The sequence below is a fragment of the Rhamphochromis sp. 'chilingali' genome (genome assembly GCF_963969265.1).
Source record: "Rhamphochromis sp. 'chilingali' genome assembly, chromosome: 4".
In the NCBI taxonomy this organism is placed as follows: Eukaryota; Metazoa; Chordata; class Actinopteri; order Cichliformes; family Cichlidae; genus Rhamphochromis; species Rhamphochromis sp. 'chilingali'.
In genome coordinates, this window is record NC_137948.1 from 1,989,404 (window position 1) to 2,007,924 (window position 18,521).

Genomic DNA, 18,521 nt, shown 5'->3' on the forward strand with positions numbered 1-18,521 from the left:
CTGGAAGAAACCTCCAGCAGAACCAGGCTGAGGGAGGGGCGGGGCCATCTGCTGTGATTGGTTGGGGTGAGAGAAGGAAGACAGGATAAAGACATGCTGTGTGTTTCCTGCTCCTATTTCTCTGCTGTTTTTGAATTTATCAGGAAGCAAATAACAATCGTCAGTATGAGGAAGAATAGTTGTAATATAAAACACATATATATGATATAAAACACCAGGACGTGACAGTACTGCGTCTGCACAAGCATAAAGCTGAGCAGTGATGGCGGCCTCTTACGTGGGCTCTGCAGAGACGTGCTCCTCACAGGTTACCTCCAGCGCCTGCAGACGCTCTACAGCCCTGTGCCACTGGCGTCTCAGGAAGCCCAAAGCAGGGAGAGGAGGAACATGATTGGACTCGTGCTGCTCTGTCTGTTCTTCGTCTTACGGTTTCCTGTTGATGTGCTGAATCTCTTCAGGCCTCAAATGAAGGCTCGGTGATCTTCCGTGGAAACAGCGGCTCGCTCCGTGCTGTCCCTGCTTTTAGTTTGACCTCACGTGTCTCTGCCCGTCAGGCTGCACAGGTTGTGAAGTCTGCAACTTGTGTTGTGGTGCTGTCAGCCGTCTAACGTTGCTCTGGGTTTCTCACACGAGCGCCGATGTTCAGACTCAGACCAGCTAAAATTCAATAACCGGGAATCCGCCGGGCAGAGCCCGCCTTTGAAGCGGCGTTGGCAGAGTGATTTATTTGAGCGCACGACCTTGTCTGCTTTTTCACTTCGCTGGAATCTAATATGGAATAACTTGAGAATTGTTCTTGTGTATTGTGCAATTGTATGAAGGAGGCTTCAAAGCTGCACAGGACTTTACCTGCTGAGCAGACACTCCCTGCGGCCGCAGCTCGGGCACGCGAGGCGTGACCGGGCCCCTTCAAAGCGGCTCGCTGACAGTTTCGAAGCATCGCTGCGGCGTCCTGCTGCGTGGCTGCTAAAGGCCACAGCTTTGGCTGCATCTGTGGAGGGGTTTCCAGAGGCTCGAGAATGAGCCTGTCCTACAGTTCGCGTCGCTGCTTTGACATTTTTGTCAGCAAACAGCTTTAAAGCTTTACCGTCAGTTGCTAACCTCTCGACTAAGTGACCCTATTAGACTCGAGTATATTTAGACCAGCTCCATGTGGAAAGACTTGACTTTTTCCAGCTCGATTTTTTTCTTTGATGGTCTGAAAGCATGCCGCCCGTCTGTTTTATAAGTTCCTTTAAATATAGTTTAGGCGGGGTTCAGCGCATTTAGTGGCTGGGCCCACATTCAGGGCCCCACCAAGAGCTCGGCTCCTTTGCCTTCTTGTCCTGGAAACGGCGAGGCTGGGTCCTGGCTCTTCTCCGACGCTGTAAGTTTTGTTTTTGTGTTTTTATACGTTCTCCGTGATCTGCGATTGTCGATGAATTATTTTAACGTCCTGGTAATTAGAGGAGCGCTCTACAGAGGCGAGGCGGGGGGAAATAAAGCGAGCTGTAAGCTCGGCGTGAATATTCATAACCGGTTCAGACGAACACGATGAAATAATCAGAGGTCCAATTTGTTCAGTCGTAAGAACTCGTGTTTCTGTCGTTGCTTCAGAGCATGAATAAAACTTTTGTTTTCAAGCAGCTCTCCCTCTGTGGGATTAGCAGATGTGTGAGTGCTTTTCTTCCTATCTGGGACGTGCTTCCCTCCCAGGCCTTGTTTTTTGGGAGTTTTTTTCCCCGCGTTGTTGTTTACGCTCTTTGTGAATCTTTTTTTCTGACTGGTTTGAAGGACGAACACGTCAGTGCTGTGGCGCCTGATGAGAAGCTTCTATTCTTACATATATATCTTATGTATTTCTCCTATTCTGTAGCAGCTGTGGGCTGTTTCTCACGTCAGTCTCATCTCATTGTTTCCTAATCTCGTGGTTTTAGCGTCAAACTCCTTCCTGTTTCCAGATGCAGGCCTGGTTATTCTCAGCTCACTGTCAGAAACCCCGAGATCACACAGATGTTTTAATGTGGCCTCCTCACACAAATCTCAGCCTCGGTTTTGGCCTTGCAGCAATGCCTGGTCCTGCTGCTGTGCAGCAATCGCAGCTTTTTTAGCTCCCTGTCTGTGGTGATGAAAAATGTATGCGAGTTAATTTGCAGATTTGCATTTATTTAACAGGCAGACAGATTATTTCCTAACTGACATTTGAGTGAGTCAATCAAACAGTTGATTCGGGGCATTTATGCTCTCACGACTGGGCGGACTCGAGCTCTGAGTCATCTCAGCTCGCCTTATTTTAGTTGCATGAGTGTCTGGAAAATGCAGCTACCATGTAAAATGCAAACAGAAATGATACAAATGTAATTAGCAGCCAATCAGACGATGTTTGCTGCTAGATTTATCCTGAGAGGCGGCAGCGGCGGGGCCGAGCGTGTGCAGTTTATTCCAGGGAGTGGGAGGGCGTTCGGTTAAAGCGTGATATTTTGGGCTCGAGCAGACCCGGGACCTCGTCGGTTGTGTTTTTCACTGCGGTTGCCATCACATGCCCATCTGCTTCTGGGGTTTGGATCCTTTCACTGAGTCCACGTCCTCCCGCCTGGCTCACGTCTTACACTTAAGCTCAGCACGGATTTTCATCCGAGTCGAATTAAGTGGTCCAGATGCATGATGGGAGGATGATAGTCTGGCATGCCATTAAGGTCAGAGAAGTTTATAGAGCACTCATATACACACAGCCACTTGGTAAAATTGCACTGCTGCGTGCTGTTAGATCCAAGTCTGTGTTGGCTGCTTCATGTCGAAGTACTGCTGCAGAGACATGACAAAGACTCGCTTTACGCACACAGTTTGCTCCCACACTCGATCATCCAGGCTGATCCTCGTCACATGGTTCTGTCTGACGTCAGCATGACATCAGCATGACATCAGCATGACATCAGCATGACATCAGCATGCCAGCGCTGCAGTTTTCAACTCTGGAAACAGAGAAAAGTCCAAACTCTATCATGAGCTGTTTTTCTAGGACTTACCTGACTGATGTCAGCCCATCTTTAACCTCCACACTACAGCCTGACAAGCCCGTCGGCGTGACATCGACCTGCACTGATGGAGGACAGGGCAGCTCCCTTACTTAACCCACTCAACAGTGGGAATGCGTCCACAGCAGACCGTGTCCAGCTGTGTCCTACATATTAGACAGTTGTGGAAAACATCCCCAAATTATGCAAAGTTCATGGGAAAAATGTCTTTTGTAGCCTAGAGGAACGTGGAACTCTTTTTTTTTTCCCTGGAAGTTTCAAAGTAATTTGAGTTAGAAAAGGTCGTGGAGGAATCGCATTTCATCTTAATTAAACTTAAACCTTTCAGTACGCCTGGAATCAGATTTGAGTTCGTAGAAACTTCATTAATGGCAACGACTTCATGTCTTTAGGCGTGTAGGTCGAGCTGACCTGCTGAAGATCAAACAGAAAGTCAGGATGGAGAAAAAAACGACGATCAGCAACTCAAATGACTGCTAGTTACAGCTACGGTATCTCTGAACAGCACAGCAGATAAGAACAGGAAACTGAGGCCAAGCTTCACGCAGACTCCTCTAAATCAGAAACCTTTGCCTGGTCTGATGAGTCTCAAAGTTTAAAGACGGGAGGGTCAGAAGTCTGAATGTTGTTTTTATGGTCTTTATCATGGCTGAATCTGAGCCACGGGAATGAAGCGATCTTCTTTGGTGACCCCGTCATCCAGGTTCAGCATCGCGTCACTCTGTAGGTAATCGCATAGACAGCGATGCCGTAGTTATTTAGACGTTTTTACATTCAGCGCCTCGTCGTCTTCATCGTGCTGCTCAGCTGTTACTGAGCACAGTGACTCTGATGAATCTAACAGTGGTACAGATATTTGAATCGCACCGGCTTAAACACAGTGATGGCACTGCTGTTATAAACTGCTTAAAAATAATCGTCATTCAGCAAAAATAAGCTGTGAGAAGAGCCGGGGGCAGAACCTCCATCCTCCCTCAGGCCAAGTCTGATGTGAGCTGCCAAGAGCACGTTTGTGTTTCTGCTTCCTTATTTATGATCACATGAAGCTTTGAAGGGACGAGGCCTCGTGTTACCCGAGGACACCTCAACCAGCAGCTGATTTAGTTTCAGAAACTCTTTTCTTTGATATTAAGGAGCAGTAAAACGAGCTCTTTGCTTCTTCTCACAAATGCTTGTTACGCTACAGAAGTCACACAGACACTTGGATGTTGCTGACGGTGGCTGGAGCCATTTTTGGGACTCAGCGTGACCCCGGGAGCACATTTTCATAGCAGTAAATGCCAGAGCTAATCACTGTGGCGACACCCCACCGTGCACGTTTGTCGTGTGACAGTTGCAGCTTCTGCATGCCAGCAGCCGTGTTTGCATGAGAGTGAACGTACCGCAGCGGCGAGGCCTTTTAACCCTCCGCCTTTGTTGTGGAAGTTCCTTTGTTCGGGCTGTTGCCCTTCCTGCGTCAACGTTGAGGCTTTTGACTCAACCTCATTCATCTCGCCGCTGCTCTTGAGACTCTTGGCAGGTACGGAGGGTTGGAGTGACGGCGTAAGATCAGTCCCAAAAGATGGCATCTGCTGAAACAAAGAGCAGCAATGGCTCACCGGGGAAACGCACACCGCCTGTTTGATGCTATACGTGAGGCAAAGGCAGTTGTTTGCGCTGCGTCTAGGCCACTTTACTGAAATGCTTTGGCTGGGTGACAGTGCTGTTTTACTTGTATGTAGCTTATAAGTACAGCAGCAGCACCACAAGTGAAGTTTGGATCGTCTCTGGCAACAGCAGAGGGAAAAACCTTCATCCTAGATTTGAAACCACGATAAACGTCAGTGTCTCTTCATCATAGTTACCATCGTTACCTTGACTTCAGCAGCTTTAGTTGCCTCAAACCTGCAAGAACTAAAGTCCAGAGATGACGACCACGAGGATGACCGGGGGTTCCTCCCACAGCCAAAATACTTTAAGTGTCTAAACGTAACAAGAACTACAAACTGAAATTCCAAAAAAAGTTACAAACCTTAAATAAAACCAATACTTTTTTCCCACTACGACACAGAAAACATGTCAACGTCTAAACGCACGTTTGAACTGAGACGTTTTAATGTTTCATGGAAAAAAAGAGCACATTTTTAATTTGATGTCTCAAAAACGTCGTGATGGGGCGACGACTGGAAACTGAACCTGAACTAAAAAGAAACAAATCAAGTTAACTGGTAACATGTCACACGATCGGGTACAAAAAGAGCATCTTTGAGAATCAGACTGTGCATCTACAAGCTGTGGAAGACTTTCAGTTTTGAAGAATCAAAGTCACTTTTAACCACGAAGGTGAACTTTTATGTAAAAATGAGCCTTTTTTCTGTTAAGGAAACATTTGTAATGAAGGTTTGTGTCTGACTTGCTGTCCACTGTATTTCCATCCATCCTGAATATGTGTCCTCAGCATTTCTGTATTTGCATTTAGCGTGTTTCATATTCGGCCTGCACAGAACAGGAAGCACTTTGTGCAGCCTTACGTGTTGCTTGGTGAACAGCTGTTTCACATAAATTGCTAATAAAAACATTCAGAGATAATTTTAATATTTATTCTCACTTCCTGTCATTTTGGCGGTGGCGTTGTTTTAACCTTTTTTCTCGGGGCCGACTAAAACCTCTTTGGGCTGCGCCAAAAACTCCTTTATGCGGGAAAAAACGTTGTTTTATTGACCATCTTCGATTGTGCCCACGGCAGCTCGAGCTTGCAGTCTGTTACGTAACAGCTTATCCACTCGAGTAATTTCACATCCAGGTCTTCTCTGAGCGCCTTTATAACAGCAATTGAGAGATCCCACCTGCTCTTAACGTCTCTGATGAAAATTTCCTGGCCTCTGGATCCGTTACCTTGGTTATCTATGTTTCATTAGATTAGAGATGATGGCAGCTTCACTTAGCTCCTCTTGACAGATAAATGGACTCTATCTCAATCTTATCAGGCCTCTCAGGGCTGCAGCGTGGCTTCATCTGGCAGGGTAAAGGCCGCCAGGTCAGTGTGCGGGGAAAAGAGGGATGATGTCACCGTCCATCCTGTGGCTGGATGGCGGTTTTATGACCGTCAGCTACTGTGATGCATCAGTGCTTTAGGCGAACGATTGCGAGTTTGTTTCCAGCAGAGCAGCTGGACAGACAGAAACCATCACGAGTACAGTTATTGATGATGTGTTTGCCTTTACCAAGTGTCCCTCTATCAGCCCTCAGCCGGGCTGTTGTTGTTGCATTGAAACCCAACCTTGTGCAACTCGAGAAAGAACCTACCACCGTAGGTGCATCTGTGTGTGCATCTGTGTGTGCATCTGTGTGGTGCTTCGTTTCTGTCACATGTGCTGCGTTTGTGACTTTCGCAGTCCAAGCTTGTGCGCTTTTGTTTCAGGTGGAAGTGTTGAACAAGTCTTCTGGATTTAAAAGATTAAACCAAGCTGCAGTTTTAACTTTGCCTTCTTTGTCTTTGCAGGTGTATCTCATCAATGTCACCTACTCGGACAACACCTCCCACATCATCTACAGAAGATACAGCAAATTCTTTGACCTACAGGTAATCCCCCATCAGCCTCGCCCCGCTCTGCTGCCCTGTGTGGGCCGTGCTTGGATTGAAGTCCCCGACGCTGCCGCCGCTCGCTGGTGTATTCTTCAGCAGGTCGAGCGTGTGAACTTGCAGCATTGTTTTGTATAGATTAATGTGTAAACCTGGCACCCGTTTGCTGCTGCTGCCGTGTCTCTGGCCATGTTCGCCACACCTCGCCGCCTCAATGAATCGATGTGTGAGTTAGTAATTGGCGGGGGAGCGGGGGAGACGTGGCTTGTATGCCTCAGCCTGCACCTCTCTCTCCTCCCGCTCTTCTTCCTTTCTCGTCTCGTCGCTGGCTTGGCCTCAAAACGTCAGGGAGCTGACAGGCCTTTTTTATGGTACAAGCAAGAAAGCCACATGGAAGTCAAATTTAATGTACCAGGCTTTGCAGTGGCTTGTCGTTAGATGCTACGCGCTGCTCTGATTGGTGGCTTCTTTAAATAGAGCCTCGTACGGAGGAGGCTTTTTTCTGCTTTGCTGTCTTGGCTCAGACGCTTTACTCCCTTGTTTAAAATGTTGTTGCGGTGTCTCTTTGGGACTATTTATTTTGGAATGAGGCAGGAGTGGGAATGAAAACCTTTCCTGTATCTTTCACATGGACTCTTCCATACTGGGAGAATGTTTATGTGCACTCCTTCAGCCCCCTCGCACCTTTGCCCTACTGCAAGCTGATACCATATGTAGAGTGCACCAGGGGTCTACCAATAACTAGTAAATATAACAGAGCCACAGTGTGAGAGTTACAGGGAGCACATCTCAATAGCTCCAGTGTGCTCGTCCAGCAGGGAACGATGTTTCAATCAGCAGAGGAAAAGTCCTTTCTGAAAGGTCCCATTGATGACCAGTGAAAAATGGACCCTCACCCCTACTGCAGCTGATTAGTCCCAAACTGGAATAAAGAGAGAGGTAGAGTAATAAACACAGAACAGTATGAATGCTTCATACACTCAGAAAGAACAAAGTTCCTCATTGTAGTGGTTGAACAGCGGCCCTCTGAGGCACTACTTTGTGTAGGTGGACTTATTCACACCTTTGTGGTTTGTACTCGAACCTCTGGTGACAGTTTTTTTGGTTTGGTGGCAAAACTAGTTACAGTCTGTGATTAAACCTGCAACTCTAACAGTGAAAATAATATTTATCCAATGTCTTTGTGTATTTTGCCAAACACAGAGATCACAGATTGTGCAAGATGTGGTGCAAATACGCACCTTTTTAAAAACGTGTTCCTTTCTGGTTCTTAAATGTCCACAAATGCCATAAGTAGCCTCAGACGGCACATTTGTGGCGATTGTACCTGTGGGGACGTGAGTGGACTGTGGATTTATCACAGCTAATTGCTGAAATATCAGAAACAGATTGCATTAATTTCTAACTTGGCGTCATTCAGCAGTAGATTGGCAGACTGAATGCAGACTGATGGCAGACTGAATGCAGACTGAATGCAGACTGAATGCAGACTGATGGCAGACTGAAGGCAGACTGAAGGCAGACTGATGGCAGACTGATGGCAGACTGAAGGCAGACTGAATGCAGACTGAATGCAGACTGATGGCAGACTGAAGGCAGACTGAAGGCAGACTGAAGGCAGACTGATGGCAGACTGATGGCAGACTGAATGCAGACTGAATGCAGACTGAATGCAGACTGAAGGCAGACTGAAGGCAGACTGATGGCAGACTGAAGGCAGACTGAAGGCAGACTGAAGGCAGACTGAAGGCAGACTGATGGCAGACTGAAGGCAGACTGAAGGCAGACTGATGGCAGACTGATGGCAGACTGATGGCAGACTGATGGCAGACTGATGGCAGACTGATGGCAGACTGAATGCAGACTGAATGCAGACTGAATGCAGACTGATGGCAGACTGATGGCAGACTGATGGCAGACTGAATGCAGACTGAATGCAGACTGAATGCAGACTGAATGCAGACTGATGGCAGACTGATGGCAGACTGATGGCAGACTGGCTCCTTCTTATGGCAGCATTTATATCAGGTCTTAGTGACAGTGAGAGAAGTTTTCCTATTTTCTAAAACAGTTATTAATGATAATCATTTTGTACTGATGTGGTGTTTGGTGATTCATGCCTCTAATATTCACCTCGCCTTCTACAACAGCGAGGTCCTCAAATTGCCTGGGAGGAAACTAATGAGCCTTAATGGTTCCTGGATAGCTTTGTACAAAATGACTCCGTCAGCAGCAGCACGATTGATTTTGTTAGGTATGTGAGATGTCACGGGGGCAAAGGTCGTCTAACTCGGTTCCTTCATTGAGTCAAATAAAGTCGTGTCAACAGAGTTTGGCTGCTTCTCAGTCAGCTCTGTTGTGAAGAATCTTCTGGTAAATATTTCAAACATTTACCAGATGCCGTCTTTAAATCACACTGCAGTGCATCAGCTCCAGCACGGCTCCCCTCCTGATGTTTCCATTTCCACGGTGACATTCATGAATAAAACCACCGCTGGCAGCAGTGACAGGCCAGCTTTCTAATCCTCGTCTCTGTCGGTGTTTGCACTCAGAGTGAAGTTCTCCCTGCCGGACTTTGATCTCTCTCGGTGGCTTTGATGGAGCTTTTTTGATCTCATTGTTTCCAGTGAGACCTGGAGCCTCTCCTGTCCAAACATTTATCTGCTGCGGGGTCCCCGCTGCTTTTAAGCCGCCTTGCTGTAACCGTAAGGGAGAAAAACACAGACTGGAGCTCTGAAAACTGCCGGAGAGCAGTTTAACCAAATCCTTGGCAAACACCGCTGGGATTCCAAGACAGTTTCCTAGTAATAACCAGACCGGGCTGTGTTCCTGGAAACACTGGCCCCGCTTCCAGGCTGCCATCCAAATGAGAGGGACCACAGATGTTGCTTTGACTGACTTTGTATAGGATGAGTCACGGAAACAGGCTCTTTATGTTGTGCTGAATGCACGGGCAGTGAAGCTCACCTGCTTTGATATTAGACACATGGAGAGTGGTTTGAATGTAGCCAAAAACTCTGAGAAAACTGAATCTGAAGTTCACAAATCCTTCGGTTTCAAAGCGCTTCTGTCTGCACAGCGCAGAGAATGTGTTAAGGTAAAAATAATAGGAGCCATATTCGTGCTATTTTGTGTCCCTCTGTGAAAAAGGAAGTCATTTACGGATAATAGAACGAATATATTAGTGCAAAGTGTTGCCAGAATTGCCCTGGAGGGAACCATTTTTTCTGCACTTTCACTCTGTTAGGAGTGTGTTGGATCCCACACTCTTTAGAGAAAAGGTTTTACCTCCGTCTGCCACCTCGTCCATCCAGTGTCACTTTATTGGATGGTGTTTTTCTTCTGGCTGGAGCTTGGCGTTTCCTAACATTTCACTCGATGGCGTTTATGTTTAAATAATGAAAAGAGTCAAAGATAAACTGCTGCTGATGGAAGTCACAGACGTCACTATTGATTTGCCATAGCATTTTAATCTAGCTGCCCTCACTATCTGGAACCAGTTTGCCAAACTGATTAATGCTGTGATTGGTGTCCAACCAGTAAAAGAGCAGGGCTGATGTGGGCTGTCAAACCAGCATCCTCCCAGTGGTGTCTGGGCCGACTCTCAGAGATGGAGAAGCTCCGTCATCTTGAAAGTAGCAGCTCGCATCTCCTTCAGTATGATTGCTCGATGTCCCGGTGAAGCTTGTTGCTGTTGCAGACGCCGACGCCTCAGCTTCGACCAGCTCACATTCATCAGGACGACTAAAACCCCAAGTCGTCATAAATAGTTGGGCTAAACTTTGTGTTTCACAGCTCGCTGGGCTCTGCTTGGTGGCAGAGTCATTGACAGTGTTTCCACTCGTCCTGGTCGGGCGCAGGGCTGTGATGCCACATGCGTTCACTTTGAAGCCTCCAGCACACATACCTGAAGCATAAGCACATACATGTGCACCAGTCCTCCTCACTGACTGGCTCTTGCTGGCTGCACGGATGTGGTTTTGACTCAGACCTGACTCGTGAGCAGCTCTGGCAGAAGTGCCCGAGTTAATCATCAGGAAACCGGGACAGGGAGCAGCCCGGGTCAGCCAGCGGTCCCGGGAGGAAAGGTGGAATGATGATGACGAGGTGATGAAGCAGTGGAGAGCTGGAACAAAAGCTTTAACGGTAAGTGACGGTACTGACGCAGTGATGCAGACGGAAGACATGAGTATTCTGATCATCTGCGTTTCTTCGAGGTCACTTTTTACAAAGCGGCCTTTTGTATTCCAGGAAGCCGTGAGGAGCGGGTGATGGCGCTCCGGGTGTCCTTGGGCCTCTGCTGAAGTTTGTCTATTTAAAGCTGTGGCGTGGCTCTCCATGTGAAAGGAGGCCTCTGACTCACGCCTTTACGAGGCTCTTCATTTGTACTCTGTCGGCACGCGCCTTCACAAGCACTCTTTTTCTTCTTCGTCCGAGTCCGCACTCGCACGAGCTTCCCTACAGCTACTGAATGTGCGGCTCAGGGAGGTTTTCATGCTACGGCTTTCCAAAAATCCCTTTTATTAGTTGCTGAGTCTCAAGGCTGGAAGCAGCTTAACAGATGCTAGCAGCAGGTTTCTGGTAAAACGGCAGCGCGTATATATTCAGCACAGCAAATTACACAGTCGCTGTGGTCAAATCGCTTACAAAGAAGGTCACTGACTCGTGAATCTCTAACCTCTATGTGGGCCGTTTGATGGAAACGTGTGTCTAGACCGCGAGGCGTTATCGGTATGCCATCCTCGAGGACAAACTGCTGAATGGACAGAGCGCTAGCTCAGCCTCGTTGTCCTTGAGGTGCTTTGTGGACGAACTGTAACTCAGCCCATTGTTTCAGGTCGAGGCTGCTTTATTTTATTTATGGGCGTGTGCGCCTGAGAGAAAAGAGAGAGGCAAAGGAAGGACACCTACACGCCAAACACTGGACGTGTCCCTCTGAGTTACAATCAAGCAGTTGAGAAGACGGCTACAGGCCGGGTCCTCACTGGACCCAGAGCAGAGGGGGGGGAGTATGCAGCGTTTCCCACAGTCACAGCGAAGCGGTCGGGAGAGGGGCTAAATTTAGGATGAATGAGCACAGTTCATTTGTTTGTGGGACGTTTCCGTGGCTTGAAAAAGTCAGCAGTGTGACTGGAAGTGTTTCAAGGAGCGAGAGAGGCGGCAGAAGGAAGCGCGACAGTCGACCTGAAACACGAAGCGTCCGTGCTGAGCAGAAATGCTCCGCGTGGTTAAGCTGAAGGCAACGTGAAGTAGCCTTTATAATGAGCACAAAGCCTCCCAACGCCAGCGTCTGTGTGTCGTCACCAGCAAACAGCCGGTTAACTGTTTCTGTGTCCTCACTCGCTTCTGATTGCTCTCGCTCCCAGACACTGGCAGCATGAAGTGCATGCTGGGAGTTGATGGCTGCACGTCTGTCACTTATTCTGTTTTCATGCCATTTTGTGGCTCGACTCAGGGGTCAGTGCAGACGTAAAGCTCTGTTTTTACAGTAGTTTTGTGTTTCTGTGCAGCGGTTTGCAATATTTGATTAGATACGCAGGCAGCCTGCAGATAAAGGCCTCTGCACGTTCCCACAGTGTGCTTCCTCTGTTTCCTTTGCTGCCTGTTACCTGCGATGTATGTGGTAGCTGACAGTCGGCTGTCTCACTCTGCTTTTCTTTCCTCTCTCTCCTCCACGCTCAGCTGGTCAGGTTTGTGTTTCTTCTCCGCCGCTGAGCTCGGAAGGAGACTCGATGAGAACTCGGGAGAGCTCCGGCAGCTTCACGCTGAGCTTTGAACAAAGAAGTTGCTCAAGGTTCTTTTTGCTATTTCATTACATTTTTGCCCAAGAATGACGAGCCTCTGTTCACCGTTTGGTGAATCACACAGTATTTATTTTACACTCCTGCGGCGTCTGTTGTTCAGAGAGGGCGGGTGGCGTTCTCTGTATGTCCGGATATTGTTGAGCACAGAGCAGCTTTCACTGTTCAGTGACTGAACAACATGTTATCAGCAGTGGGGTGAAAAATAAACACATGAAGTATAAAACATGACTCCGGCTACTGGTGAGACTGAGACGTGGAGGAAGACGGTTTGGCCCATCTGAAGCAACGAGTGTGTTCAAACAATCTGGGACTTGGTGCCCAAGCAAGAAGAACCAGGAGCTGGTGGAAGGAGACTGGAAAGTGCTCAGAGAGGCTTTGCAGGAACGCCATTCTGCAAAATCCTCCAACGACTGAGCCAATCAGGGCCTCAGTCTGTGAGGAGACTTGATCTGTGGTTGGTTGCTGGTGGGATGCAAGCCGGGGCTTGATTAATCCCGGCTGGGTGTAATGTTTAAAGACACTAACCCCCCCGTGACCCCACCACCGCAGATCACTGAAGATGCATCCCAGAGAGATCATCTAGAAGATGGATAGATGCATCTTTCACGCGCTGCCGGGAAGCCGCTTCGCTTCAGGAACCAGATGGTGGGAATGTTTGCAGGAACGGGTCCCAGCTGAGTTGGGGGAGAGAGAACCGACGTGCAACCAGATGTTGTTGGTTTTGGTGGCGATGTTTAATGTCCACAAGCAAGAAGGGGACAAACTGAAGGGCCTGAGAGTGCTGCTAAATCAAAGACAGGAAGTAAAGCAACCAGCTCACAGGATGACTAAACTACAACCTGCTGACTCCTCGCCAGGAAGAAAGCACCACTGCCTTTGCTCCTGGTGTGTGTGCAGTGTGTGTCTAAACCCGGCCCAGCCTCAGGCAGCAGCGAGTAACTGCTCCCAGTATCTGCCTGTTAGCAGAACACATCCTCCCAGTGTCTGCCTGTAGCATTTATGAACTGAATCACAGGCAGAAGGTGCACTGCTCACATTAAATCACAGCCCACCCTGAGTCACAGCCCTGTTGGGCTTAAATAGGGCAGCAACTAGGAGGACCCACTGATTGGTGGGTTGGACTCGGCTCCCGTCCAATCAGTAATAAATGCAGCGAGGAAGCGGAGCGACTGGCAGTAGCGTCACCGGGGCCAAAGGACGGCACGGTAACATCTACACTTCAAATCGCTGTGATAGTGGACGATTCCCCAGAAGAGATATGAGTGGAACTGTGAGCCAAACTAAGAGACTGAGATCTTATTTAAGGTTGAACCAGTGAGCACGAGGCCCAGCAAGGCTGGCGCAGGACTGCTCTTTGTGATAAACTAGGCCCACGCATAAAAACGATGCACCACTCGTGGTCAAAACGTCACTAATAACACTTTGCAGCCTGGAGATGCCGTTAGCATGACTTAACATCACGTTCTTCTTAATGGCCACCAGGGGGCAGTACCTGCGGTCCTGCGGCGTCACAGAGCAGTGGAGTTTATGCGCCCGTTTAAAGTCGCACTGAATAAAACATTAAGCACATTTGTAAATTATGATAATTCCAAGAGTCAGAAAGGAGATTATTCAGGATTCATACGCTAACGATTTATCACTCACGACTCATTAACCGAGGACTGTGCTCAGTCTCTCATTTACTCAGGAGCTCATAGCAGGAATGTGCATCCATGTGCCACACAGTGTGTCCTGCAAATTAGTGACATCAGGCCTCCTCAGTTGTTACTAAGATTCGCTCTTTTTAGTTTTAAAATGTGGGCTCAAATATGCCCGACACAGTCTGCTGTTTGCCCTTTAATGCTATAAACGTGCTAAATGGTAAAAATGGTAAATGGCCTGTATTTATATAGCGCTTTTCTAGTCCCTAAGGACCCCAAAGCGCTTTACACTACATTCAGTCACACACACATTCACACACTGGTGATGGCAGCTACATTGTAGCCACAGCTGCCCTGGGGCGCACTGACAGAGGTGCTAAAGGAAACCTCAGCCCAATCCTGTGTATTTGAAAGTAAATCGAGCGTGCTTCCTTAATCTGACGCCATCTACGCTCTGCTAGCGCCTGGAACGTCTCCCATCAGTCATTCCAAACACAAACTTGTGCTGAATCCAGGACTGAAGTTCTCACAGTGCTCCTTATCTGCAGTATCGGTGGCCGGTCCCAGCACAGCTTTATCTCGCTGCCTGTAGCTTAATAAACAAGGACTGAGTAAACAGCAGGCAGGATAGGACACGTGGGAGAGGTGGAGGTAGAGGAGCACAGAGATAACAGAAAATCTCTCACGCCGTCGTCTCCCTTTTTCGTTTGCCTCACACTCCTCGTTCACATCAACTTCCTGCGACTTGTCGATCTGCGTCTCTGCCTGCACATCTGTTTTCTTCACCCGTCTCTGGCTCTCTGCAAAAACGCCTCCCTGGCTTCAACCTTCACCACCTGTGCACCCTCCTATCTCCTCCCCAGCCGATCCAGCGCAGCTTCCAAACTCTCGGGGTCGAGCGCTTTCGCCAACTCGGCGCACGTCTCGTCAGTTTGCGTGTCCGTGGACGTGCATGCACACGTTTGCATGTGGGTGTATGCGTGACGCCTGAGTTGCTGGCGTTTTCTCCTGATTACCCAGGCAGTCTTTCTGTTACGGCGTGATCCAGTTTAACCCCGCGGGGAACTCTCCATCTCAGCCGGATTACATTTTATAGTGCAGACACAGGAGGAGCTTTAAAGGAAATAAAAGACCTTTGAATTAAAGCCCTTTAGCAAACCATGATACCATTTACACTTGGAAAGTTGGCCTCTGGAGGCTGACCCTATGGACTTAATTATGTCCCTAAAAGGAAATAGTAAAAATGTGAGCGTGCAAATGAAACAGCAACGCAAAAGTGTTACCGCTGCGTAATAACAAACGTTTACATTTTAATGCACGGAAATATGCATGCACATTTTTGCAGCTTTGGCGTGATGGTCTCACCTGTTTGAGGATAGTAAGTTTTAGTATTCATTGATTAAACGTTTCACTATTGGAAACCTGATGTGGTGTGCTGCCTCTTCTATGGTTTAAGACACACAGCTACAGTACTGTGCAAAAGGCTCAAGCACCTCTAATTTCTTTATATTTTGCTCTGAGCACGAGGCATAGGTGCATGGATGTGCTGAAACAGGAGCAAATATATATGAAAATCCACTGTTAGAGGCAAAAACAGAAAAGTCGATATTTGGTTTGAACGCCTTTATTCTGCAGCACAGCTGGAAGTTTCTGAGGACGCCGTGGAAGGAATAGTTAGGAGTAGTTCAGGAACAGTTTTGGACTGACGTTCTTTGGATGTTTCTGCCTTCTTGTTCTGTTCTCTGTCACGATGATCCGTCACTGCTTCATGATGCTGAAGTCTGGGCTCTGACGAAGCTGATCCGTGACTAGTATGTGTGTTTGGGATCATCGTGATGAATTTTATGCTGGATCAGAATCTGATGGTATTTTCTCAGGTTCATGATTCCTTCAACTTTAACGAGCTCTCCAGCACCTCTGGCTGAAGTGCAGCCCTGCACCGTGACCGAGCCTCCACCGTGTTTCAGCGATGTCTGCAGGCAGCTGCTGCTGTACCTCGCTCACGACCCTCCTTACATGTTGATTGCTCCCTCAGTTCTTGTGTAAGTTTCATACTTCAGCCTTTGCTCTCTGTGTCCAAGCCACGCAGACATTTCTGTTGAGGCTTCAGTGAGCAGTAGATGGATCAGCTGAAGGAACAGATCAGTCGTCAGGTCTCTGTTTTCTTTATGATGTGATTTTTAGATATTATTCATGTGCTGTAGTTTTTTGTAGCTCTGTCACTTGTTCTGTTCTGTATGGACACGCTGCACACCGTGCTGAGACCAAGTTTGCAGCTAATAGCACTTCTGCAGTCACCGTGCTTCTGCAGAAATGCTATTTTATGCCTGTCAGACTGTGTTATCTTTGGCATTTTTCATAGTTTCAGCTAAAGAAATGGAAATGAATGATGTGTTTTTGGCTTCTCGTAACAAAGAGCCTAAAGATAGAATTAAACCTTTGCCAGCTTTGTGTGTAGACTCGTTGGTTGATCTTCTGAGTTGGAGCCTTTTTATGGTTCGAGGACTCACTGAGTGAAAAAGCAGCCAAAGTCCAGAGAAAACCGTGACAGACCTTCAAAAAACCTCCAACTATTACTCAACACCACAAAAATTATGCAAACGATATGAAACCTTGCCCAGTTCTCATGAATGGGAGCAACTGGTTTTACAAGCACAGTTATAATCCTGGTCTCAGTGAGATTTGTTTTCCGTTGGCGTGCTGTGCGTGACCACTGGTGGACATTAGCAGCAGGGTTGGTATTAGTTCACGGCACCAAGTCCACGAATGTGTAAAACACAAAGTTTGATTTCACATAAAACGGACTTTTATCCTCTCCACGAGTTCCTTGTGTATAAATAACTTGGCACCAATCAGGGACGGCTAATTCGAATCCACATTTTTCTGGTTTCTCCCACTTGGTTTCCAGTATTTTCTGCCTCCTGCTTCTCTCAGCCCACTCGTGGTTGTATTCCAAACCTCACGTCTCATATACCATCCCCACCCTCAGCCATGGAGTGCACTGAGAACCAACACACACCGATTCACCCCGTAGGGAGGAGAATGAGGTTTAGCCACGCCGCCCGAGGTCGGTCCTGGCTGTCAGCACGGAAACTCTGGAGACCGCCAGCACGGCTAAATTAGGTCCTCAGCTGCTTTATTAGCGCTGAACTCTGGCTCAGGTGAGGGCCTCTCCTCTCTGCCTGTAGTGTAACTGTAAGCTGGCTGGCCTACTTTCTTAACCCAAACTAAACACGCCCATGTTCTTCGTCCTGGACCGAGGCTGCAGCTGCTCTAAAGAGCAAAGATATTGTTGGTTTACTCCGCAGGACTCAGCCAGGCTGCTGAAGCGATGACTGGCCTGAAAATGCCACTGGAGCATTTAGCCGGTGCCTCTATTAAATGTGAAAGGAGGTTAAACTGCTGGGTGCAAATAAAGGGCAGAGCTCGCAGGATAAAATAGTCACTCTGATTAATTTTGCCCTTCAAAACTGCTTTTTATTATGGATTAAACGTCAAGTCGTCGCAGCTCAAACGCCGGTAAAATAAACCCTGTGAGGGGGAAAGCAAACAGCTTCTTTTCATTCTCCTTCGCACTCAGCGCACCGACTCGGTCTTCAGAGGTTTTCACAGCAAATGCTGTTTTATGTCTGTGATTAATGTATTTTTAATGGCCGTTTGTGAGCGAAGCACCCACTTCTCTGAACCTTAACACCGCTACTCGTGCCGAACTCTTGAGATCGACACGGAGAGGCGTGCGGATTGTTCGAGTGCCTCACAAACCGCATTTTTCTGCCAAGCTTCTCCTCCAGCACAGAGTTGACACAACTGGCAGTCAAGCTCACGAGTGCTCGGATGATATTACCCACTTCATCTTCAGAGTAAAGTGCGCCGAATAGTCAAAGTTTCAGTCGGAATTTGTGGCCGCACGTTCACCTGCTGATCTTTAAAACCAGCTAAACCAGTAACTACTGGAGTCTGACGGATAGCCGATGTTTGTAGGCCGATACCGGCATTCAGTGATTTTAAAAAGGGAAGCATTGATATATGAACCAGTTACACGACGTCTCCACAGCTCGGAGGTCAAATCATAGATGGGAGAGATTTTTTAAACGGTCTTTTTGTCACATGACCAGACAAACTCCTGGCTGATTAAAACTGCAGAGATGAAAGCTTTAAACCTCAGTGGGCTGTCCTCTTCCTCTGGATTCTGACAAAGCTGACAGCTGATTATATTTGGCCCTACATCCCGACTCTGGGTGGCTTTACCCCGGCTTCCAGGAACACTGGGAGGAACCTCGGCGACTGGGATATGTCCTTCAACACGTGCATTAAACAAATGTAGGACCGCTTCCAATCATTGACAGGATGATGCTAAAATTAGAAACATCTGCTCTCAGAGTGACTCTGTCGCCAAACGCTGATTGTTGGCGTGTCTCTCAGCGCTGGGTGCTAATAAGATAAAACTGAATTGAGCTGATGTTGATTAATTGCTAAAAACTCATAGAAACTTAGTCTGTAT

At 47.7% G+C, this 18,521-nt stretch overlaps 1 protein-coding gene across 4 annotated transcripts in view; it reads left to right on the forward strand.

The window, feature by feature from the left end:
• The window catches only part of sh3pxd2aa (SH3 and PX domains 2Aa), a 101,297-nt gene that overhangs the window by 7,934 nt on the left and 74,842 nt on the right, over positions 1–18,521 (forward strand). For all 4 annotated transcript variants that reach the window (XM_080880445.1, XM_080880447.1, XM_080880446.1 and 1 more), the window contains exon 2: positions 6,496–6,576. In XM_080880445.1, the coding sequence (XP_080736571.1) occupies positions 6,496–6,576 (81 nt within the window). The remainder of the gene's footprint in view (positions 1–6,495; positions 6,577–18,521) is intronic.